Here is a 25318-nt window from a genome sequence, read left to right on the forward strand (position 1 = left end):
GAATTTTCATTTTTGGTTAAACTATCCCTATTAAATTTAGAACAACATAATATAAATCATAATAATTTGGGAGTAATATTCCTGTAGTGTATATACATGGAAACAATGCAGGAAACTAATTAAATTAAATTAAAATTGACTGTAAATTTTGTATGTTCATTTTGGATATACAAGTTGTGTTAAAAAAAAGAAAAAAAGAAAAAAAAAAAAGAAAAAAAAAATTTGTCAGTTATGATGTTTTCTGTGTAATTTTTGAGGCTCCACAACTCCCCATCCCCATTCCTTTTTTACTGTAGTGAACAGAGCGGCCTATGCATTCTGCCTAATATATTTTTTGGTGTACCACAAAAGAGGGAGTAAATGATGACAGAATTATCTTATTAAAATTATTATAATAGTCTTTTCTTGACTTCATTTAGCAGACACTTGTCACATCCTTGGACTTTTGTGTTGTGTTTTCATTTCTCCATGTGCTCCGTGACCTAATTTTTCAGTTGCCCTGATTAGTGTTCACCTGTCCTTTTTAATCATCTCATTTGCTGTGGGTTTATTAAAGACTTTTTAAGTGGACCTTCATCTTTATGCATGCGTTTAGACCACATTATGTAACAGAATACCAGACAGATACAGTTTTTTGCAGTGATCCTCTTTCTTTTATTTTTTCATAATTTCCCCCCCCCCCCCATGGAGGGAGTTCTCGTGGAGATCAGGGGCTTGGAGGGAAGCCCCGCCCACACTCCCAATGATGAGAGTGAGCTGCAGCTAGTAACTGGACATTACTATGAGGAATTAATGGACTGTTTTAATAAAGAGAATCTGACTGACTGACTGGGTTGGGGAGGTAATTCCCTCTGTTTCTGAATCTCTTGAGTCTCCGCTGGTTCCGTCCAGCTCTCCTTAGTCTCCTGAGTCTTTACTGGTTCTGTCCAGCTCTCCAACATCTCCTGGATCTCCACTGGTTCCACCCAGTTTGGCTTCTGAGCTCTCTGTTAATCTCAAGTTCCCACCCAGCCTCCCTCTCCCGCCTCTTATGCCAGTTCCTCAGCCCTGTCTCCGCTGGTTCCTTCCAGTCCCTCAGCTCACCCTCACTCAGCGCCATCTGGGCTCTCTGATCTGTCAGGCTCCTCCTTCCCTTCGGCTTCGCCTTCGGCCTCTGTCGCTCCGGCTTCACTGCGGTCTTCCAGATCCCTGTCTCCGCCTCAGTTGCCTGAGTCGTCAGCTCCGCCTTGGCCCTCCGGATCCTCGGTGTCACCCTGTCTCTAAGCCTGCTCTGCTCCACCTGGGTCTCCATCTCCAGTTGCTCCGTTACCATCACTCGTCCCCAGGGTGTCATCTGCCATTGCTCCACCATGGCTCCTCCCTCCCTCGACTCTGCCCTGGGGCCTCGTCCTGTCTGGTCTCCAGGTCTCCACCTGGCTCCTCCTGCTCCGGCCTCCTCCCTGGCTCCTCCCTCCATCTGATCCACCTTGGCTCCGCCTGGCTCCATCCTGGCTCCTCCCTCCATCTCCACCCTGGACTCTGTTCGATGTTCTCCACCTGAACCTCCACCAGTATTGTCTGCCTAACTTCATGCAAGCCCTTCGCCATCCCCTGGCACCATCCAACATCCACTCCTTTGTCCTCCTCCTAAGTCCCCCTCCATCCTGGCCTTTGTTCCTGTGGCGCGAGATCGCGCCTTCTGAGAGGATTACGAACTGTCACATCCTTGGACTTTTGTGTTGTGTTTTTATTCCCCATGTGCTCTGTGACCTATTTTTTCTCAGTTGCCCTGATTAGTTCATTCTGTTCACCTGTCCTTGTTAATCATCTCATTTGTTCATTTGTTTGCCTGTCTTTATAAGCCTTCAGTTTCTGTCTACTCGTCATCCGGTACTATGAATGTTGCCCCTACGTGTGTCTCCTGCCTGTCTCCTGTTATTTATCTCTCTGTGGATTTATTAAAGACTTTTTGTGTTGATCTTCATCTTTGTGCGTGTGTTCAGACCACGTTAAGTAACAACACTTTTATCCAAAGCAACAAAAGAGAAGCACCACAAGCAATATATACATATTTACACCTAGAAAGAACTACACTCAATTTGTTGCATGGTCTGGTCCATTGTTTCACTAGCCAATGACCCCATTACAATCCAAAAGGAGTGTGTGCATGTGCCGGAACTCAAGAGAGGAGTATACGAGCGCTACACCACGGCAGAAAAAACTAGGCCCATTCAGGAAGTCCCGACCCATTGCGGGGCTCGAACGGAGGCTCTGGTGCATTTCTTGCCCAAGTGGCTGCGTTGCTACGGTAACACTAGATCAGTAAGGGGGAAAAAAAAGGAGTGATGCAGGAAAAAGAGAAAAACACAAGCCTCATTTCACTATTGTGCCTGCACTCCTCCTCCCACCATCTCAATCCCACCATTCAGCAGCACAAGCTAACACAATGACCTCAGCTCAGCCTTTAACCGCCCCCTGCACACACACACACACACACACAAACACACAGAGTTCTATCTCAGAAGCTTTCAGTGGAATCCTGATCACTCTTCCACTGTAAACACTCCCTCATTTTTCCATTGAAAATGGAAGAGTATCTCCTGATAACAAAAACTTGGATTCATAATATGTAACTTTTTTTTTTTTTTTTTGGTTACATTTTATTTTAAGGTGTCTTTGTTACAGTGTAATTATATAATTATAGAAAGAGTAACACTTTTATTTAGGATCCAATTCTCATTATTAACTAGTTTATTAGCATGCATATTACTAGCATATTAGCTGTTTATTATTATTTATCAAGCACACATTAATGGCTTATTCAGCATAACCATATTTTAGATTCCTTAATCCTACCCCATACCTAAACATAACAACTACCTTACTAACTATTAATAAGCAGTTTATTAGGAGTTTAATTAGAAATTAGGAGATTATTGAGGCAAAAGTCATAGTTAATAATCAGTTAGAATTGGACATTAAAATAAAGTGTGACCATAGAAAGTATTGAGTAATATTAATCAACAATATGTACTTAGTAGGGTTATGGCTTGTTTGGGGTTGGTTCCAGGAAAATTTTTCTTCTTCATCAATTTCATATTTCAGTTGCCTGACCTCTTTCATCATATTTTTCGGCCACGCTTTATTTTAATGTCTAGTTCTCACTATTAACTAACTCTTAACTCCGACTTTTGCCTCCAACTCCTAATTACTGCTTATAAATAGTTAGTAAGATAGTTATTAAGTTTAGGTATTGGGTAGGATCAGATTCAGGGATGTAGAATATGATCATGCAGAATATGCTTTATAAGTACTAATAAACAGCCAATATGCTAGTAATATGATTCAAATCAAACTCTTCAATTCAGTGAAAATGTCAATTTACAACTGCATCGCATTGGAAAAGGAAAGGGGATGTGGAAATTTGTCTATACAAGAAGGAAATTTTGCCAAACTGCTTCTAATTCTCATCTGTTGAATCGAGTTTGTAAGATAGGAAAGCTTTCTTTTTGTAGTTATGTTTAGATGAATGCACAAACAATTCTATACTTGCAATGAGCAGTATTTAGTGTCAGTGTCACTATAGCATTAAAAATGCTTTGAGTTATTTATGTTTGGATGTGACTGACTCAGCTGATTAAAAATGCATGCCACCCCAGTACTTTCCTAACTATTAAAAAAATATGACCATAAAGCGTACTTCATTATGCTTACTTTACCTATCAAACAATTCTGGTAGTAGCATCTTAAAAATTAAATATTGCTTAAATTAAAGCCTTACTTCCTAATACAACGATGAGATAACTCTGGATGATAGTACGTAAGAAAATAAAAGTCTGAATCAGACTATTTTTTCTAATTGAGGTGTTTACATTAAGACTTCTCACATTCTCCAACCACTTGGTGGTGGGGATGCTGAAAATCAGGTTGTTGTTTTTTTTTTAGGGTTTTCTGGTGAACTGATCTGTGATCTGTGACCCTGATTTCAGCCAATCAGATTGGAACTCTTGCCATTTCAGTCTATATTATCCATCAGACAACCTGATCCAGTGGTGGTCCATCTGAGGCTGAGAGAAACTGAGAGAAACTACACTTAAGCCCCGTTCACCCCAAGGACGATAACTATAAAGATAACGATGAAGATACAGTTCTAAAAATCGTTCTCAATATTAAAGAATAGCAGAGTCCACACCACAACTATAACGATAAAGACAAAGAGAAATTATATCGTTCGAATCACTTTCAAAAGGATTTTTCCCCATCTGATGAATGATAAAAAATTGACAGCCAATCAGAATCCATCCTGCTGTAACAAGCTCAAGAATTTAAAGCGGCAGACGAGTGTGCGCTTAGAATAAACAGACAATATTGTTTGCTGGTGTGGACTCTAATATCGTTATCTTTATAGTTATCGTTCTTGATGTGAACGGGGCTTTAGAAAATAGGGTAAAGAACTGTGTGGTAAAAATGTTACCGACCAAAGCATTCTTAAAGAATTCATACAAAACAATTATCTGGCCTAAAAACCTTGTGTCTAACCCAATGTGCTACTCATTTCCTGTGCTGCATATGTAAGAAATCTTCAGGGAAACACTCTAGTTTTGGGAGTGTATGGAGACGCAGTCTGTGGGCGGCTGATATCATGTCAGAGGATGTTTATATTGTTAACCACTTTATGCATTAGTATAGGTTGCAAAATTAGTTCTCAGTTTTTAAGTTTGAGCTAAACATCACTGCAAAACTCTAAATAATGCAGAACATTATATTACCATCAATTGAAAGACTTTAATACTGAAAATTATCTTTAAAATCCTACAAAATCATTTAACAAGCCTAGTTTTTTTTCTTGTGATGATGTACTTCCTAATAAAACAGGAAGTTTGGATTGAGAATATAAAAAGCTTTGTACTTTTTAAATAGGCTTTATTACATCACAGCCATGAACTCTGATTTGCTGTTTGATGTTAGCTGTAGATGGGAAGGATATTCTCATAGTAGAAGGCATTTGATTTGATAAAAAACTGACTTAAAAATTTTCTTTTTTTCTGAAATATCAACCACCCATTCCTGAAGTCACATTTTGCTAAAAGCACACACTCTTCTTCTTCTCCAGAGGGCTATGATCAATGTTAGTGCATTTAACAGTTAGAATTAGACCGCAGGACATGACACTTTAATACTATGGTGTGAAATTTTAAAAAGGGCAGGCTATCCACATTTTACTCACGCAGTTATAAATATCATGAGCTGCTTTCTGCTAAACATAAAACACATACTGTTGGTAGAGACAAACAAAACGTTGATATAAAAAGACTTAGAGGGCAATAAATGTGAGTTTTGGGCAAAATGGCTTTTTAAACTACCCTTTAGGAATATCACGTTTAATGACTTCTTTATTTGAAAAGCAGAATAACTCTTGATTTTCACTGCACTTTCTGTACATGTGTGTTTTACGAACAAAGCATTCCACAGTCTGCTTGAACCATGACACCCTACTGAGTGAGACACAAACTCATGTAAATAACATGGTCTGGTCTCGTTGTGGCTGGATGTGAGTTCGGCAGGGATTAGTGCATTGTGATTTATGGAACCAATGTCTGTGACATCATTGTCAGTGCTTGTCATCTGATTCAAAAGATAATTAACTAAATTCATCACAATAAACTACAACTCAGATCAAACTGTCATGGAATAAAGCGATCTGCATCTACTTGAAGAGTGATCAAACTGGCTTATACCTTCTAAAAGTCTGAGATCAGTAAGATTTTTTTAATGCTTTTGAAAGAAGTCCCTTACGTTCACCAAGGCTGCATTTATTTGATTAAAAAAAAACATTAATATTGTGAAACATTATTACAAGTTTAAAATAACTGTTTTCTGAGTTTGTATAATTTAAAAATGTCATTTATTCTTGTAATCACAGAGCTGAATTTTTAGGAGCCATTACTTCAGTCTTCGGTGTTGCGTGATCCTTCAGAAATCATTTCTTATTATAATCACTCCATATAATAATATGTAGAAACTGTGATAATTTTTTTCATGATTCCTTGAAGAACAGAAAGAAAAGGCATTGTAAAAAGTATTTCCTGTCATTTTTGAACAATTTAGTGCCTTCTTACTGAATAAAAGTATTAATTTATTTTAAAAAATCTTACTGACCCCAAACTTTTGAATGGTAGTGTAGACAGTAGCAAAAAGATTCAATTTCAGTAAAAAAAAAAAAAAAATTGCTAAATTTGAGCATGATAAAAATTGCTAAACTTGAACCAAACCAATGCAATTCCACTGATAACAGCTGACTCATCCCTTACAGGCATTGTGATGGTATTTTGGGTCAGTGATATAAGTGACAAGTGAGTATACTGTAAGTGACGTGACATCCAGCCAAGTATGGTGACCCATACTCAGAATTCGTGCTCTGCATTTAACCCATCCAAAGTGCACACACACACCATGAACACACACCCAGAGCAGTGGGCAGCCATTTATGCTGCGGCGCCCGGGGAGCAGTTGGGGATTCAGTGCCTTGCTCAAGGGCACCTCAGTCGTGGTATTGCCGGCCCGAGACTTGAACTCATAACCTTAGGGTTAGGAGTCAAACTCTCTAACCACTAGGCCACGACTTCCCCCAGTGATGATACTTTGATATATGTACCATTGTAGTAAATGATAACCATGGTCACATACCATGGTATTTGCATGCTTTAAGTCCACATGAACATGGTATTTCCATGGTATCATGTCCAGGATCTTCCAGCTTTGTTCAATGCATTTTATCATGCTCAAATCGATTTCAACCACAAAATCAGCATAAACAATGTATTGTTATTGTTAACTAAAACTATTAAAATATGTTTTGTTCACTGAAATTAAGTACTTAAATTACTAAAACATAAATATAAATAAAAAATACATTTAATCTAAATAAATGTTGCCAGAAAACTATATAAATGACAAAATCACACCACAATAGTAAAACAAAGTAAAATTTAAATTTAAATAAATGTTGAAGAATTCTATATTATATAAAAAGTATATAAATGATACTAAAATAATGGTGCAAAAAGTGTCTGCAGATTCTGGGCCTAGAGACGGCTAATATGATGAGACATATCTCAGGCTTATCTGGGTCTGGAGGCACAGAAGAAGCTGACTTACTGTCTTTTTGAGCCGCGGGACTGGTTGATGGGCCAACAGTTGTTCGTCCCACTGGACTGGAGTGTTTAGGACCCCTGCCAGGGATCTTCAAGCCACTGGACTTCAGCATGTTCATTATGTCCACTGGAGAAACTTCAAGTTTCGCAGCTTATTAAGGTTTTTTTTTCGTTCTTTCTTTTTTTCCTTTCGAGGCACTAAATGTGAGGATGGCGGATATCCCTCTCCATTCTACCTGCGGGACTGAAGACAACCAACATGAGCGTTTGAAACACAGCTAAATCCAACTGACTGGATGCAATTAGCTATATGAATGGCCTCGAATGGCCCGAGCCAGCTTCATAAACAGGGTACTGGCTGAGCCACAGCATCCATAATGTAATGCTTCAGGCCAAAGAAAGACACAAAACCCACATTTTATCGTTGAATGAGCCTGAAACAATGTAATCGACACCGACACACTGTGGATGCGATTTGTTGCGAATGAATTTTTCCTGAGTGATAAATGAGTGAAAAAGCAAGGTCATTTGCGGTATTCTAGAGTATCTGTGAAATGATACCCATTATCCACTGAGGTCGGCACTTTCGATATGCTGTCATCACCGCTATCTTCCAAACCCTAAATTTGCCCCGTTAAAAACTCACTGCGTGAATTTCACGTCAAAAGACAGATTACTGCAGCATAAAGCTTATAATATATGCTAAAAGAGGCGGAAGTTTGGGGTGCTGGCTCATTTCTGCGCCGTGGAGTCTGCTGCTCTATTGTTTTGGCTCTTCACTGCGGCGCGCTCGCGACTATCTTCACACGCCCCTGTCAAGCGACATAAAGCCGATCCGCTCCCACAAACAGCACGCTTACCTTATGAAGTCCAAATTCTGTGAATTACGAAGAAGTCGGCGCCGGCGAACTTCAGATGTGCAGGGATGGCTCAGTCGGCTTCCCGGCATGAGATTTGTCAGCGTCTGCCACTCCCTTTGCTCTCTCTCTCTCTCTCTCTCTCTCTCTCTCTCTCTCTCTCTCTCTCTCTCTCTCTCTCTCTCTCTCCCACGCGGATGCGAAAAATATGGATGCTGAGTTAAAGCTGGCAGTGAGAGCCCAATAATAGTGGGACAGGATGCGAGGTTTACAGACACCCAGTGGTGGAGCTAGTGTTTTATAGCCAGGGGGTGGTCAAGTCTAATTCAAGGGGTCCATAACCCATGTATTCACAAATAAATCCAACCTGGCATTAAAAAGCATGAATAAATCCTACGATTGCTGATTAGGCCTACTTCACATTACCTTAACTTCAAATGTTAGTCTTATTGGAACTTAACTCTGATTAACCGGAGATTGGAGCAAAAGATCTAACATCACTTATGCAGTGAATTTTGTAAATGTTGTTCAGGAATACTAAAACTTGAACTTAGACTAGGCTACTTCAAACAGGGCTGCCAACTTCTGAGTGAGAACTATTCAGGAATAATTAACAAGTTTGCCATTAAATGTTATATATATATTTTTTTTTTCTAAACTAAACAGGAAACCCTGTAAGATTAAAAGTAACAATTGATTGTACACAAGTGCATATTAGACCACTTTTATAATAACGTTATATCTATTTGCTACATTTTATTAATTATAATGTAAAAGAGTAATTATATGAGTAAATATAGCCTATAATGCATGTAATATTTGCAAAAATTCTCCTCTCTAGTGTACATTTTTCTCGCTAGTTTATGGACACTAAATGGATTTTCTGTGGTTATGTGACTTGTATGTGTTTTCAAGCTGCTGTCTTTCCACACTTGAAACACTCCTTGAGTGATTATACGAGACACTACAGTATGCATTCAGTAAGTTGTACTGCACCTCGGATATTCATTCATGTTTATTTCATAATGCACTCCTGCTTCGCTTTAACTGAGGCAAAGGGGGAGCGCACGTGATCCGTCACTAAACACAAAACTGTATTTATCATTTGAAATTTTGAAGTTTCATCTTTACAAAAATAACCTGCTTTGTCTTGTCTGTCTGCTCTGTGATGTTTTTCACTCCTTAAAGGGGTCATATGATGCGATTTCAAGTTTTCCTTTCTCTTTGGAGTGTTACAAGCTCTTGGTGCAGAAGATCTGTAAAGTTGCAAAGACTAAAAAAGTTAAGAGTCAACCTCACCCCCCTCTTTATATTTGTAGTGTTGCAAGGTCTTGGTGAGTTAGGTGTGTAAAGTTGCAAAGACTTGTGTGGGAAGGATGCTGGAACTGATGATTGCATAACGCTGCCCAAATGTTCACGCAATGAAAGAAGGAGTAACCTTTGATTCTCACTGTTGCCGCTGGCGCCATGTTGTGGAGCTGGCCAATCGCTGTTTCATTGTGACAGTATGTGGAAAATAATGTGTTTTTTGAACCTTAAACCACATAAACACATTTAATTACACCAAATACACAAAATAATGTTCTTTTTAGTAGCATCATATGAAAAAACAGGGACATGGAAACAAATTTAAGCCATATAATTTTAATACCAGTTACTTCCACATTACAGACTCCTTACTTTCAGTTTCTTAAAAATGGAATCACACATAGCAAACATGCAATGAAGAGTATTGGATATCCGTAAAAAATTGCATGTTTGCCATGTGTGCTAAAAAATAAAGTAAAATAATATTAATAAATATATAAATGGGTAACCGATATGTGGAATGTGCTTTCAATGTCTAAAACCTGCGTGACTGTTATAACATAATATAATCTAACTTTGTTAAGGTTTTCACTTGAGTGCCACAGATGCTCTTCACGAGAAAGCAAAACAGACAGAAAGAAGGAGCGCTTGTTTGCTTTTCATACCATTTTTATTGATTTGTGCATGAACACACTTCCACAAACATGGTCATGAGGAAATTAAAACATGCTTAAAATAATTATGAAATAAGCAAGAAAAGTCAGAAAAGCTGAACCTGAATTTTATGATTCTGCCATTCTGCTGAAATTAACCGGAACCTTGGAGTGAAAATCATCAGCTGGACAGCTGCTATCTTCCCATTTCAAAATAAACAGTTATTTCTCTTATCCTTAATAAACAATAGAAAACAGTGTCTCCTCTTTAGCATGTGAAATAATAGTGCCTATCTTTAATAGTACAGAAGAGTGTGCTACACAATAATGTGTTTCCCTCAAAAGAAAACACAGTGAGGTGAAGAGAGAGAGAAAATAACAGAGAGGGCTAGTCATGTTTCAGACGACTACTGAAGAGAAAACAGGAAGCACATTCTTTCTTGTAAACATAAGGCACCACTTTAACTGACTCTTTAATAACAGGAGCTATAAATGCAAAATTATCAAAACTCAGATAATAACATACTCAAACCATCAGTCTTAAGCTAATAATAAGAAGCCTACACTCTAAGAAAAGGTACAAAGCTGTCACTGGGGCGGTACCCTAACAAACCCTAACCCTAAAGGTACATCTTTGTAAATTATTTACCCCTAAATGGTACATATTAGTACTTTAAACGTACATGTCAGTATATAAAGTGTACATATTATTACTTTTTGAAACCAATGACAGCTTTACCTTTTTCTGAGAGTGTAAGAATGTATAATGAATTATATTTTATATATATATATATACAGTATATGTATGTATATATATAATAGGATGCACAACTGATACAAAAAAAACTATAAAAACAATGATAATTAAATAATAATAAAGAAAGAAAGAAAGAAAGAAAGAAAGAAAGAAAGAAAGAAAGAAAGGTGGTCCAAATATCTCAATGAATAATATACTCAAATAATAATTATTATAATTATACTCATAATTATTATGCGCATATTGCCCTATATTGCCTGACTTGGTCATATTGTCAATGAATATGTTTAATAAATAATTGTTCATATACAATAATAAAAAAAAGACATCCAGTTGTATTTCCAAAACATCCAAAGCCATAAACGCAAAACCTTCTTCTATGGAATACAAATGAGATATTTTTTTGTAGAATACTGTAGCTTACACAGTTTTCATATGACATTAGTCATGGAGTTTCTGGAAAAATATGTTTTGTTTTGAAGAAAGAAAATCATACAGGTTTCACGATTAGGGCAAGAAAATGATGTCAGTCAAAAAAAGTCAGAAATCGTCTTATAATTTTCATTTACGTTAATGCAAGCCGTTCTCAAGAGATTGTGTAGCACATAATATTTACTAAAAGTTAGTAAATTACAGCCTTAATTAAATATGGCTGCCGAAGAATTTAACAAACCATCCAATAGAGACGTTCTTGATAATTTTGTGGAACTGGAATTTAAAGAGTTTTGTGTTTACAAGCACTGCTGTACTGCGAATGAGGCCTGAATTCAGCTTATGAATAAGAAACACTGTAATGCCACCTAGTGGAGAAATACAGACAAAAATACACAGTTTATAGTTTAAATCATAAGAAGACATAACAACAAAATATGACATAGATACAAGTCATTGAGACAGCAGGAATGGCAGCTTTATATCTTTCAGTTTCATCTTTCAAATCTATTTAAACATATTAATAACACTGATTTAAAGAAAGATTACACAGTGGAAGAGCTGACATGCATATCCACAGTGCTTTTTAAAGTCAAAAGCACATTAAATGAATAATGCTGATTAGTTGAAGTTAATGTCGAAAAGCATTACAGCTAAAACCAATTTGTTTGAATGCATGTAAAAGCTGCAGAAGGTTTTGAGTTAGCAACCCACTTGAATCATTGCAGTAAGATAACACTGTCCTTACCTTGATACCAAATGCACAGCAAACACACCACAACTATACTTTAATAAAGGGACTGTAATCACAGCCCTCTAAATATCCATCTGTGCACTGATTCAAAAGTTCAAGAGTACAAGAACAAATCAAACTTACTGTACAGTATTTCTTTTCTGATCTATGTGTGAAATAATTGCAGGTTTGAAGCTCAGTGACTGAATAACACTGTGAATTATGAAATGCAACCAGTTAAAGACAAAAGTCCTTTTGTTTACGTTTGTAATTCCAAGAAAAGATTTTTATTCTTCGATCTTTCCTCCTCCTCCACTGCGGCATGTGCATCATGTAGGTCTTGGAGAATACTGAAGAGCTTTGATAGTCCATCTACTTTCTTCTGGTCTGTAAGATCAAAACAGTCCTTTATTTGCTGTCAGTAGAACAAATGGTACTTGGAAATAATACATGAGTTGTGTTTTAACATGGACACTAATCATTAAATGGAATGGAGGACGCATTTAAATAAGAAAAGAAAGCAGTGCTATTTTACTATATATCATTTAAATATTATTATAGCATTTATTGATATTTTGAATAAGCTTTTATTTTTATATGTTCAGTTTTCATTTGAAATTTTACAACTTTTGTTATGTGCTTTTGTCATTTGTATTAGTTTATTTTACATTTCAGTTTTAGTTTGAGTCATTTTAAACTTATTTCAGCTGTCAAGACAACATTTATAATTTTGAATGTAAATTTTCCATTCAATATTTATTTCATTTTATTTCAAATACCAAAAACAGTATTTAATAGTTTTAGTTAATGATAACAACACAGAAAGAAAGCAGGCTTGAAAACGTACCTCTTACTGAGTCTGCCTCCTGAACCCCCTGCTGCTCTCTCAACTTATAATACTTATCTCTGCAAAAAAAAGTACAAACATCCTTTTTAGATGACCTGGATTTATAGCTAATTGACATGGATTTTAGACAAAAATAGAAGGTATGACAAAACTGATTCATATAAACACATTGAACTGTTGTATACAATTTAATTCTAATTGAATTGTTATTGCATATAATTATGTGTTTGATGTCAATCCTTTCCAGTATATTAATGCCACATTACCGCATAGCGTGCTGAACACTACAGAGATGTTGGTAGATGAGCTGAGCCTCCAGGTCTGGGTCCAGTGGGTCGTACCACTCCTGCAGAGTCACTCCATGCCTGGTTTTATCACAGCCTGGGTCTATGAACAAACAGCTTATCAGTGCAGTTTAGTCAGAAGATAAAAAAAAGGGAATCAATCAATACTTTTATTCAGCAAGGACACATTCAACTGATCAAAAGTAAAAGACATTTATAATTTTACAAATATCTACTATTTCTACTTTCTTTCTTAAATACGTACCACTGTTTCCACAAAAATATCATGCAGCACAATATGTTTTCAACATTGATAATAATAATACAAATGTTTCTTGAGCAGCAAATCAGCATATTAGAATGATTTCTGAAGGATCATGTGACACTGAAAACACTACAGCCTGCTGAAAATACAGCTTTGCCATTACAAAAATAAATTACATTTTAAAATAGAAAACAGTTATTTTAAATTAATAATACTTAACAATATAACTGTTTTCAATGTAATAAATGTAGCCTTATATGAAAAAAAAAAAAAAATAAATATATATATATATATATATATATATATATATATATATATATATATATATATATATATATTACCAAGACCAAAAAGAGTTAGATGATCTAATATTTGCAGTACCTGATTTCTCCTTCTGATGGCAGCAGCTCCATCTGTCTGCTTTATAGATGCCAGGATGGTAGCAGCTCATAGTGTTTGTGTTGTGGCTGCAGGCTTTCCTCAAAGCAGACAGCCAGTGATTCAACTCATTTACACTCTACAGCCACGCAGAGAGACAGAGTATGAAACAATGAACCATCAAATAACCCTTTTCACAGCCCATTCTTATAAGCTCCCCAACAACAAGCAAATATCTGAGTCAGTGCCTATAGCCACATTCATGATTTATTTGTGAATCCAGTGCAATACGAACTTTGCAGTCGAGGTACAGGGTCTCCTGCTGGCCAGAGTCTTCACTTGAGATAATCTGCATGACGTTGGCACTGCCGAAGCATTTCTCCTCCACCTTCTCTACCGCCCGGATCTTTGGCAGCGAAATAAACAAGCTCTTCTGCAGATTCAGAGACCACAGTCTACTTAATTGTATATACTGTATTGGTCTTTCTATAGACACTTTTGGCCGCTTTTAGCAAATAAACTCATATTTCATCTTAAGTATGCACTTACACTGTAACCATCTTCTGAAAAACAGCTGATCATGATGGAAATAATGCAAAATATTTGAGGAAATTCTTATGAAATATTTTGACATAATATTGAAATTGTTTCGTGTTTAGACCATGGTTGTCTTTGCTAACAAACTATTGAAAACATTTGAGTTAATTGAAATAAAACTGAAGTAAACTAAACATAAATATTAAATAAAACTAAAATATAAATATTAGATGAAAAACGGAAAGAAAATTAGAAATGTTGCCTTTGCAAATAAGTTTAAGGGGAAGCAAATAAACTGGAAAATAAATGAAAACTAAAACTAAAACCTAGACAAAACTAAAATAAATAGAAATATAAATATTTACAAAATATTAATAAAAAATGAGAAACACACATAACAAAATTACAAAAAATATATATATATTTAAATATAAAATAAAAGCGAATTCAAATACTAATAAAACTTAGAGTAAATAGTTTCAAAAAATTTAACAATTAAATGATATTTAATTTTTTTAATAGATTTTAGTTTTTTAGGGTCAGACCTATACATGAAAGTTATTTGTAAGTAAAATAAATTCATATGCAGTGCAGAGTAATGTTCACTCAAGATCAACTAAATTATATATATACAGTACAGGTCAAAAGTTTGGAAACATTACTATTTTTAATGTTTTTGAAAGAAGTTTCTTCTGCTCATCAAGCCTGCATTTATTTGATCAAAAATACAGAAAAAAAATTTAATATTGTGATATATTATTACAATTTAAAATAATTGTTTTTAAATTTATTATACTTTAAATTATCATTTATTTCTGTGATGCAAAGCTGAATTTTTAGGATCATTATCACATGATCCTTTAGAAATCATTCTAATATGATGATTCATTATCAAAGTTGGAAACAGTTCTGCTGCTTAATATTTTTTCAGAACATGTGATACTTTTTTAGGATACTTTGATGAATAAAAAGTTAAAAAGAAAAAAAATTTGGAAGAAGAAGCTATGTTTTTAAAATATAAATATTTTGTAATAACAATATACACTACTGGTCAGTAATTTGGGGTCAGTAATTTTTTTTTCTTTCTTTTTTTTTTAAATAAAATCAATACTTTTATTTAGCAAGGATGTGTTAAATTGATAAAAAATGATAGTAAAGAAAATATATTATTAGAATATATATTATTAGAATTTTTTTGTTTGTTTGTTTTGAATAAATGCAGTTCTTTTTAACCTTTTATTCATCAAATATATTAGACAGCAGAACTGTTTCCAACACTCATAATAAATCTGAAAATTAGAATGATTTCTAAATGATCATGTGATGATAGATTGGATGTTACATGTGACACTGAAGGCTGGAGTAATGATGCTGAAAATTCAGCTTTGCATCACAGGAATACATTTTTTTTTTAAAGTATATTAAAATAGAAAACTATTATTTTAAGTTGTAATAATATTTCACAATATTACTGTTTTTTTTCTGTATTTTTGATCAAATAAATGCAGGCTTGATGAGCAGAAGAGACTTCTTTCAAAAACATTAAAAATAGTAATGTTTCCAAACTTTTGACCTGTACTGTATATATATATATATATAATTTCACTATATATATATATATATATATATACACACACACACAAACACACACACACGTTAATCCGTACAGCTGTACATACATTTCAAGTTTCATTTCTGCTGATTGCTGAGTTAATAGAGTTAATGGAAAAAGACCAAATCAATAACAGTTTTAAACCTGCATCACTGCTACTCACTTTAGAGTGTTGTGTCCGCGAGTACGACAGAGTGTCTTTACTGAGCGTGACATAGTACTTCTTAAAGGGTGATGTCATGGGCATGCACTTGTCCTTGGTCCTGTGGAGGAAAAGGAAGCCCTCTTTCTCCATAGTGCCACACTGGAGGCTCATTCGTGTCTGAAGTTCAAGATCTGTATTAAAAATAAAGTAAACAAGAGAGAGAGCAAGAGAAGTGAATAAAATCAGGGTTTAGACTATCTTCTCCATCTCTTAAGAGTCTGTATATTTTTGGATGAACTACACAATTAAACCTGCAGCTTCAACAAGAAAAAAAAAAAACTGAGCTTAATTATCTAAAGATTGATCGGATATGACAGGTACGAATGAGTCTCAGGGATACATTCAATTTTTGTATCTAATGACTAATTTAGAGCAGCTCACCCTCTGGCTCATGGCAGTTGACCAGTTTGGTGATGAAGTCTTTGAGCTGTGTGATGCCTTGCTGTATGGCTGACTGCAAGCAGACCATCCATGGCTCTTTAGAGCAACATGCGAGAGTGTCCATATTCCCAATGGTCTGCACGGCCTGAGGAAACACATGAGACAAACACAAGAGTGAATAACCATATAATGAGGTCTTTGAATATCCTGAGGTCATAATCCATGATGTGACCAAAATAGTGGATGTTATTGCAACAGTGAGTGGAACAACTTACCCTCCATTAAAAAGGATATGAGCTTGATTTGTGTTATGTTAAAGGGATATGAAAGCTGGACAAAGGTACTATGATAATATGCTACTAGTATTCACAAGAATGGTTTTCTTGAAAATGGATCATACTTTGGCAAGTAGCAGAAGTGTGCGGCTTGTACGGGCGTCAGCATGTTTCTCTCGCAGGTGAAATAGTTTTGGAGACATGATGGCAGGTGAGATGAACCGCAGGCACAGGAAGCTGGTCACAGCAATGAACTTCACCTTCTGAAGAAGAATATACAAACAGGTTAGAAAAGTATTGTGATCTTAATAGTTTTCCATTACAAATTTTCAGTTCTAGGGTTATATCTGCCCCCTAGGATTTATTTCCAAATACGTCTAATATATATATACCTTTTTAAATGTATGTGTGATCTTTAATGTCAAATCTTTCAAATTAATAAATTATATTACAATATTATTACACTATAGAGCTTTTACCAATCAAATGAAATCAGTAATTCATCTTTGCACTGCACAAATGCATTATACTGCTTTTACAGTTTCATAATGTTATGATATTCTTGCGTTAAATATACAATTTTGAGTAAAATATGAAATTATTGAAAAAATGAAATACTTTTAAATATGAAGCTGAAACCACCAGTAAGCGATGGTACGACACTGTCTTAATGAATGACTGAATCATTAATTAGTGTTCAAAGCAGCTGATTCATTCAGGAACAAAGCAGGTGACTGCAAGTGATGAGTCACTGAATCAGTCAATCAACTGATTTGTTCAAAAATGCAGATTCATTCAGTAACAACATTGATGTGAGCTGCTTGGAGACATACAACGGTTCAGCTGTAGCTTTGTTTGGAACTATTTTTGTTGGCAAAATAGAGCAAAAACAAAGTTTTGTGTTAAAAATGTAAGTCACTAAATATTAACTTTATTGAGCTGTTTTATAAAAGCAATATTACATTTGCAATTGTGCTGATATTTGGTAAAAACAGCACTCTTGCCGGTGTGATATTGCTTAACTACAGTGTAAAAATGATTTTTGACATTTTAAATAAAACAGATTACTGGAGTACATTTTACAATATCATATTTTAATCTTTCTACTTCAAAATTTCATGTTAAATTCAATGTGTTACTTGCTGTTTCTTTGCAATTATTTGTGAAATAATTGTGGCATTTTCATTGCCCTAAGCCCCATTTATATTTGACTCTAAATACAATGTATTTACTTAATTGATTATTCACCCAAACCTAAACATTTTCACAGTTTATTTATTTCCAAACATGTATGACTTTATTCCTTCTGTGGAACACAAATGTAGACAATCTGAAGAATTTTTCGTCAATATACTGAAAGTCAGTGAGGTCCAGAACAACACTAGACCCTACTGACTTTCATTGTATGGAGAGGAGAAAAAAAAAAGAGAAATTCTTCTAAATATCTTCTAGATACCAGAAAGTCATACAGATATTTCTACTATGTTCCTGTTAATCACTGTGAAACGCTTTGACACGATCGGTATTGTTCTAAGTGCTATAAAAGTAAAGATGACTTGAGTGTAAGTAAATGATGACAGAAATGTCATCTTTGAGTGAACTATCCCTTTAATGTCTCATTTTAAAATGGTAAAAAATAGTCAAAATATTCCACCCCTAAATCTGCATTATATTCTAGTAAGGCTTGAGTCTTTCTAGGCTGGAAAACAGCTGAACTCTGGACATATTAACATTTTTAGTGAATTTTCAGGACACAAGGACACACCTTGAGAACCCATACTGTTTTAGGTGACCTTTTTGTTTTTGAAAATAATTGTGACTGACCCGGTACTCTGGGTCAGGGAAGCATTCTTGCACTCTGAGGTAGAGCTGATGGAAAACCTGGCAGATAAGCAGGGGGCAATAGGAGGCCGACTGCAGGATGGAGGTGAGCAGCTCAGAAAGATACGACTGCAGGAGGCTCGAGCTCTGCTGAATAATATCAGACTCAGTCTGCTGACGGTGCAAACCTGCACACCTACAATACCAAAAGACCCAGGAAAATTTAGAGAAACTGACATTTACAAACCATTAAAAAAGCTAAATGCAGGTTGTATATATATATATATTGACTTACCCTGCCTCTTTCAGTTCTACTTTACTTGGGTCCAGTTCTACATATTTCTTTTCTTCAAAGATTCGGTTTATTATCGGGCCCAGAAGCCTGTGCAAATATTGCATCCCAGCCACCTGCCATGACAGAATGAAGACAAAGGTGCCTTTGTGTAATATTCCACATTATCACATTATGAAAACTTCTGGAATAAAATATAATCAAACAGCAGGAGGATTAAGCTGGAATAGATATGCAATACAGCAAAAATTAAGTTTAATTTAACATGAAATCCAAATTAACATATTCATTGATTCATCAGTGTGTGTATATTTGCATTTGTGATCTTTTCTTAAAATGTCAGATGGTCTCTTTCTGTCTAAGTGGACAAGTCTTGTCTAGAATAAACATCAATGAAGATCAGACTTTATGCTGCAAGTCAAAAGTCTTGCTTTCACATTCAGTTTATATCAGCTTAAAGATTTCAACATAATTATTACACATTCTATACGTCAAATCTGGCCCAAGCTAATCGATGTCTTCAGGATCATTAAAAAAATCACAGGTAGGTGAGTTTGATCAGGGTTGGAGCTAAACTCTGCAACGCATTGGCCCTCCAGGGCAAGATTTGAGGGACCCTGGGTTATTAGGGTGACCAGAATATAACAGGGCCTGAATTAGGAAGCGGGACTGTTTTGTACACCATTTTAAACATTCCTGAAAGCTCAAAATAATAAGCCTAATTTGGGATAGTAAAGATCTGTTTCCAAAAGCATGTGAAATAGCGTTTGAAAATTTTGAAAATTTGTAATTACATTATTGTCACACCACATGGACTTTTAGTTGTTTTCTTCCCTCAGGTGTTCCTTGACCTAGTTTTCCCTCATGTCTGATTATGTCATTATGCTCATGTGTCTTGTAAATTATCTTCATTTGCCTGTGTATTTAAGTTCCTGTCTGTTCAGTTAGTGTTTGCCAGGTCTTGAATGTCAATTATATGTGTGTTTCCAGCCTTCCTTGTGTGGATTATTAAAGATTGTCATCTTAAAGCATGTTCATACTACACTGTAGTGTGACAGGTATAGAGTATATACACAGTTTGTGAAATTAAAAATATATAATACAATTAGAAAATGTTAGATTTATTAATCATGTCTTCATGTCTCCATTCCCTCCATCAGGGAACGAGGGTTACGTACATAACCGAGACGTTCCCTATCTGTCGGTCACTACGAGTTATGTCGAACGACATATGGGGTGCATGGAAAACGCCACAAGCCCGTAACAACCATGTGGCACTGCAATTGTGGATGAGCCACGGTGTGCCACAAAAGCTACGCTAAGGTCATAACCTTCCCAAAGCCCCAGTGCAAATTCACTGACCTTGGTACCGAAGGGTTACATTGCTGCTGAAGAAAACAATGAGTACATTACTGCTGTTCCGTCCCCAAAAAAAAATTTTTTAGAAGGGATTTCAACCTTCAGCAAAAGATTGCTTCAAATCTTTCCTATTTGTTCTTTCAGCCTGGCAGAACAATGGGGAAGCGAGCCTTAAGGAAAAAGGTCACTACGGAGACCACATCCTACCCATAGGGAGGAGACATGTGGAAATACTGATATGGACTGACCCAGGGGGCAGTACTACACATGGAATGGGTCTCTGAGGCAGATCCTACCTTAAAGTAGGGATGGAACAACTGCCAGAAGAGACTGACAGAGCGGGTCTGTCAAGGGAAGACACAGGTTAACGAGAGGGAAACCTTACCATGGAATAATACACATATAGTATTACCCGTAGGGAATCAAGCAATATGGACACCTAGCCCAGTACAGAGGCTGACCGGGACTCCAGGCATGCTAACACCAGTACTGGGCCTGCCATCAGACTGCTCCGCCAAGTCTGACTGCCGAGGGTGCTGGAGGATGCTCAACCAGGGTTCGCCAACCGGGAAAACTCTACTGGGAAAAGAAAGGCGCTCGAATGAGGGGGAATGGTGCAGCAAGCGTGACATCGAGCCAAATCTTCCTGCCAATTACCTGTTACCCAACACACGGGAAGAAACTGGCTCTACACAAAGATTGTAAAACCTCGCAAAGGACAGATGTCTGCCAGAGAGGTACGCCAAGGCGATGGCATCCACTATCCAGTGGGTCAACCTCTGCTTGGAGACAGCCTTCCCTTTCTGCTGATCTCCAAGGCAGACAAGGAACTGCTCAGACCTTCTGAAGCTATGGGTGCGGTCCACGTATATGCGTAGGGCTCTTACAGGACACAGCAACGCCAAGGCTGGATCTGCCTCCTCCAGGGGCAGCGCTTGCAGGTTCACCACTTGGTCTCAGAAGGGAGTGGTGGGAACCTTGGGCATGTATCTAGGCCAGGGTCTCAGGACAACGTGAGTGTAGGCCGGCCCGCCCCACAAACTCAAACTCAGAGATGATTGGCCTCCCAAGTGAGACCCCATATGTAGTTTGACATAACTCATAGTGACCGACAGATAGGGAACTATTAACCATTTTCCATATAATGACATTTTTGTTGAATTGCATTAAAACTACAGTAGTTATAGTCAGTTTGATCCACAAAAAAATATAATAATTATTAATTATAATAATAGTGGACCCACAACCATTTAAAAAAAAGAACTGTCCATGATTTTTAATTCATAGATAATATCAAATTCAACAAAATTCTTTGATATATTGACCACTGAACTATAAAATATCCCAGAAACCATGTAGATAAATTAGATTAATAAGTATTTTTACCTTCAAAAATGATTCCATAGACTTGGATGCTAATGAATTACTGCGGAACAGTGTGTTGGGTTCAGCTGAAGAATGAAGAATAAAAGAAAATGAAGGATTAATAGCATGACAGTGCACATAAGATGTAGAAAGCTTCTGGGTGTAATCAACATAAACAGGTAATTCACATGTATATGTTTCTTGTTTGCTTACTAGTCTTTTCCAGCTCCAGCTTGAAAAGAACATCCAAGAACTCCTTGACAAGTCCTTGACCCAAAAACAGCTTCACCAGATTATTAGCTACTTCCTGTCTGCTCTCGGCTGTAGTGGTCTCATCAATCAGCATGATAAAATCAGGCCAGTTGCCCTACAATTATTAGTAATTTCAGTCTCAAATGAGGTTACGCTCAAAATGAACTTGATATATGCAATGCAACACTGTGAGCTAAAACAATTACCCATTAACTACAGAAAACATGCTTACTTTAACTTTATTGCTTGTTTTGCTGTGCCACATTTTAAAAGGATAGTTCACCCCCCCCCCAAAAAAAGTTATCATCCTTTACAGTTGCTCAAAACCCATATGACTTTGGAACACAAAAGGTATGGAAACAAGCAGATAGAGCCTTTTACAGAATATTTATTTTTGTGTTCCACGGATAGCAGAAAGCCATTTAAGTTTGGAACAACATACTGTAAGGGGCGAGTAAATGATGTGAGAATTTTTGGGTGACCTGTCCCTTTAACATTAGCAGGCACGAACAGAGTATCCATCACATGCATACAAATGAGATCAGAAAACAACGAGTGCAACATCTCGCAATCAATACACCAAATTGTGCATGTTTTCTTGTTACAAGGAATATGCCATGTGAATTTAAGAGATAATGCACAGGCATATTCCCTGAGATAAGGCTCAGTCCAAATGGCATCAGACTCACGTTGAGCTGAGAGCCGACCGACTGGCTGAGTAGCTCTGTGACTGGCTTGTAATGGCTGGATGGCAACACAACCTCATCTCGAAGCCGTAGCTGCAGCCGCAGAGAACCCAGAGTTCCTCTAGAAGAGAATAAGAGAATCGCAACAATATTTTGTTACAAGCTTCTTCTCTTTTTGGATTAAATGTGATTTCAATGTTTGACTAATACCCTTAACCTTTCGTTTCCCTCAAGAAAACATGCTGTGAGGGCTTACTCATAGTGAAAAAAACACAGTGAAAACTTACCAGGAAGTAACACACAGCATGACAGACAAAACAATGTTACCCAGAATGAGTCCACTAAGGACACTGTTCTGTTCAGCAATACATAAAAAAGCCAAACAGTAAGTGTTTTCTAACTCTGTCATGATGGAACAGAAAATGAGGACACTGTGGCAGACCAACTGAAAAACACAATATTGTGGCAAGCATTTGAAGACAATTTGGATTTAGAAATGTATATTTCACACTAAAGTAAAAATGACATTCGGTTTATGCTGACCACAGCCGCAATCCTAATTCGAGCTGGCAAAACTACTGCCCGCGTAGGCAGCATCCAAACCATCATAAAAACTCATAAATGACCATTTTGCAATACTTTATAAGCAGAACACTGCAAAGCACACTAAAAACACTCCACAGGGAAAACATGACTCACATTTGATTCCCAAAGAGAAACATTCTAATGTACACAGTTCACATAAACATTAGGTAACAGGAAAATAATCAGTAATATTCATATGTTTCAACCATGACAACTCTCAAGATAAGTTTTAGCATGTTAATGGATATGACAGTGTTAATGTGTTTGGTCCTGGCAGACAACACAAAGACATGCTGCTGCATGAACAGACATAAAACCTGTAGCAGATCTAGACAGGTGGAGCTGGAGGAGGTAGAGGGTTTCAGAGGAACTCTGACCAACTTACAGCGAATACTGAACCAGACTTATTAAATGTTGAGTAAGCAATCTTATTGGCTGCATAATCAGTAGAGGCCAATCAGCTTGTGCCATGTTAGTAAATATTGTGATTGGCATCAGATTGCATGTAAAGGACATATCAGCCTGCACCATCTATGTTTCATGACTGAACTGGGTATTTTAACTTTTTTATTAATACTTTTATTAATGTTTATTTAAAAAAATCTTAAAAGTACTAATGTTGCAATAAAAGTGAATATTAAGTTATTATATTAGTCATAAATTAAAAATTTACAGTAAGTGCATTTATAATTAATCTTGGATTTAATTTTTCTATTCTGATTAAATTCTGATTGGAATTGTCTACTGAAAGATGTTTCATCAGTATAAACAACTGTATAATCCATTGAACATGCTGTACTTCTCTTCCTCACAGCCTGATTTTCATTCCTGTCAAAAATGGCACTGCCCTGACTAAGATTTACTATCTTAGACAAAAACAAGCTGTTTTTTTTTTTTTTTTTGCTGCTGTGGCTTTAAGACTCTGTGTACCACTTTTGCCACACTGATTCATAAAACACTCCATACTGAAATGTGGCCGACAAACTGTTCAGAATGCAAGACTGTCTACAATTATCTAAAATTTCCTCTTTTTATTTCAAAATATTACGATTTGTCAGATTTTTCATGATATGACCCCCTTAAAGCTTTGTTTTACCAAATAGCATTAATATTTTGTAACTTGCACACGCAGTCAATCCATACACCGCATGCTCTCTCACTGTAAAGATGGGTAATACTCGAGGGAAGGTAAGAATTTGGAAGAGAGCATGTGTGTGTGGCGAGTGCCACCATAACAGCCAGTCACTGAACAGCAGGCAACAGATGGTGAGCCGTCAAAAATCCAATCAGGAAGAAGATGGTGAAAGAGTGAAAAGAGAAGAAAGAGAAAATAAACAAAAACAACAACAGCTTGATTTGTTCACTGAGATGAGAGCGGATAACCCAACGGGAGCCAGAGATTATAAGAGCTTAATGGGAAACTTTTCATCAGGATGACATCAGAATGAGTAAAAAATAAATAAAAAATAAATAAAAACATGACGACTCAGAGATGATTATCAATATTACAATATTACAATATGGTTATTGCATGCAGGAAAAAAAAAATAAAAAAAATACTACAGTCAAATAATCCTTTGTTCAGGATTGGCTGTGACATTTTAATTCCCATCTTGTTTTTTTTTTATTATTTTTTTTTCTATCTGGTCAGAGTAGAAAAAAAAAAAAACTGTTTAGCAGGAAAGGACGAATGTATATCAGCATGTTCAAAGCAAGCCAAAATCTGCCAATTTTGAAAACAAAAGTGTAATAATACATTATATAATATAGTTTAGTAAAGTTACATAAAATATTACTAAGTTTAAAACCAGCTGTTTTGTTAATGAAGCTGGTGATATCAATTACAAAGGTAATTTCAATGTTCTTGAGTTTTCTACGCTTGTAAAAACTGATGTATTAAACTCATGTATAAACAAATATTAAATTCACTTATTTTAGATAAAATTAAAGGTAATGTAAAATTAAAAAGTGACTTACACTACCATTCAAAATTTAGGCTTAGTAAAATTTTTAAATAAATTATTACTTTTATTCAGCAAAGATGCATTAAATTGGTTAAATGTGAAAGAAAATGCATTTATAATGTTAAAAAGATTTTTTAAAAAAATGCTTTGAACTGTGTATTCCTCAAAGAAACCTGAAGAAAGTGCATCACGGTTTCCACAAAAAATATTAAGCAGCACAACTGTTTCAACATTGATAATAATAAAAAATGTTTCTTGAGCAGCATATCAGCATATTAGAATGATTTCTGAAGGATCATTTGACATTAGGCTCATTTGAGATGAACCTAGCCTCGCC

General features: G+C 36.0%; 2 protein-coding genes across 6 annotated transcripts in view; both read right to left on the reverse strand.

Annotated features, from left to right (window-relative positions):
- LOC109087823 (CAP-Gly domain-containing linker protein 2-like) overlaps positions 1-8235 on the reverse strand; it is a 36812-nt gene extending 28577 nt beyond the window's left edge. The window contains exons 1-2 of one of the 4 annotated variants that reach the window (XM_042756942.1): positions 7994-8235; positions 7138-7377 (exon numbers count right to left, since the gene is read on the reverse strand). In XM_042756942.1, the coding sequence (XP_042612876.1) occupies positions 7138-7252 (115 nt within the window). In that variant the 5' untranslated portion in view covers positions 7253-7377; positions 7994-8235. The remainder of the gene's footprint in view (positions 1-7137; positions 7378-7993) is intronic. The other 3 variants (XM_042756943.1, XM_042756944.1, XM_042756945.1) reach the window with 3 other exon arrangements.
- Positions 8236-11396: 3161 nt separating this feature from the next.
- LOC109090124 (ras GTPase-activating protein 4-like) overlaps positions 11397-25318 on the reverse strand; it is a 53495-nt gene continuing 39573 nt past the window's right edge. For both annotated transcript variants that reach the window (XM_042756947.1, XM_042756946.1), the window contains 13 exons: positions 22436-22553; positions 21708-21861; positions 21516-21580; positions 18774-18886; positions 18482-18674; positions 16783-16920; positions 16383-16527; positions 15960-16132; positions 13943-14080; positions 13651-13786; positions 12987-13107; positions 12721-12779; positions 11397-12260 (listed from right to left, as the gene is read on the reverse strand). In XM_042756947.1, coding sequence (XP_042612881.1) covers positions 12133-12260; positions 12721-12779; positions 12987-13107; positions 13651-13786; positions 13943-14080; positions 15960-16132; positions 16383-16527; positions 16783-16920; positions 18482-18674; positions 18774-18886; positions 21516-21580; positions 21708-21861; positions 22436-22553 — 1681 coding nt within the window. In that variant the 3' untranslated portion in view covers positions 11397-12132. The remainder of the gene's footprint in view (positions 12261-12720; positions 12780-12986; positions 13108-13650; positions 13787-13942; positions 14081-15959; positions 16133-16382; positions 16528-16782; positions 16921-18481; positions 18675-18773; positions 18887-21515; positions 21581-21707; positions 21862-22435; positions 22554-25318) is intronic.

The sequence above is a fragment of the Cyprinus carpio genome, chromosome A5 (assembly GCF_018340385.1).
Source record: "Cyprinus carpio isolate SPL01 chromosome A5, ASM1834038v1, whole genome shotgun sequence".
Lineage (NCBI taxonomy): Eukaryota > Metazoa > Chordata > Actinopteri > Cypriniformes > Cyprinidae > Cyprinus > Cyprinus carpio.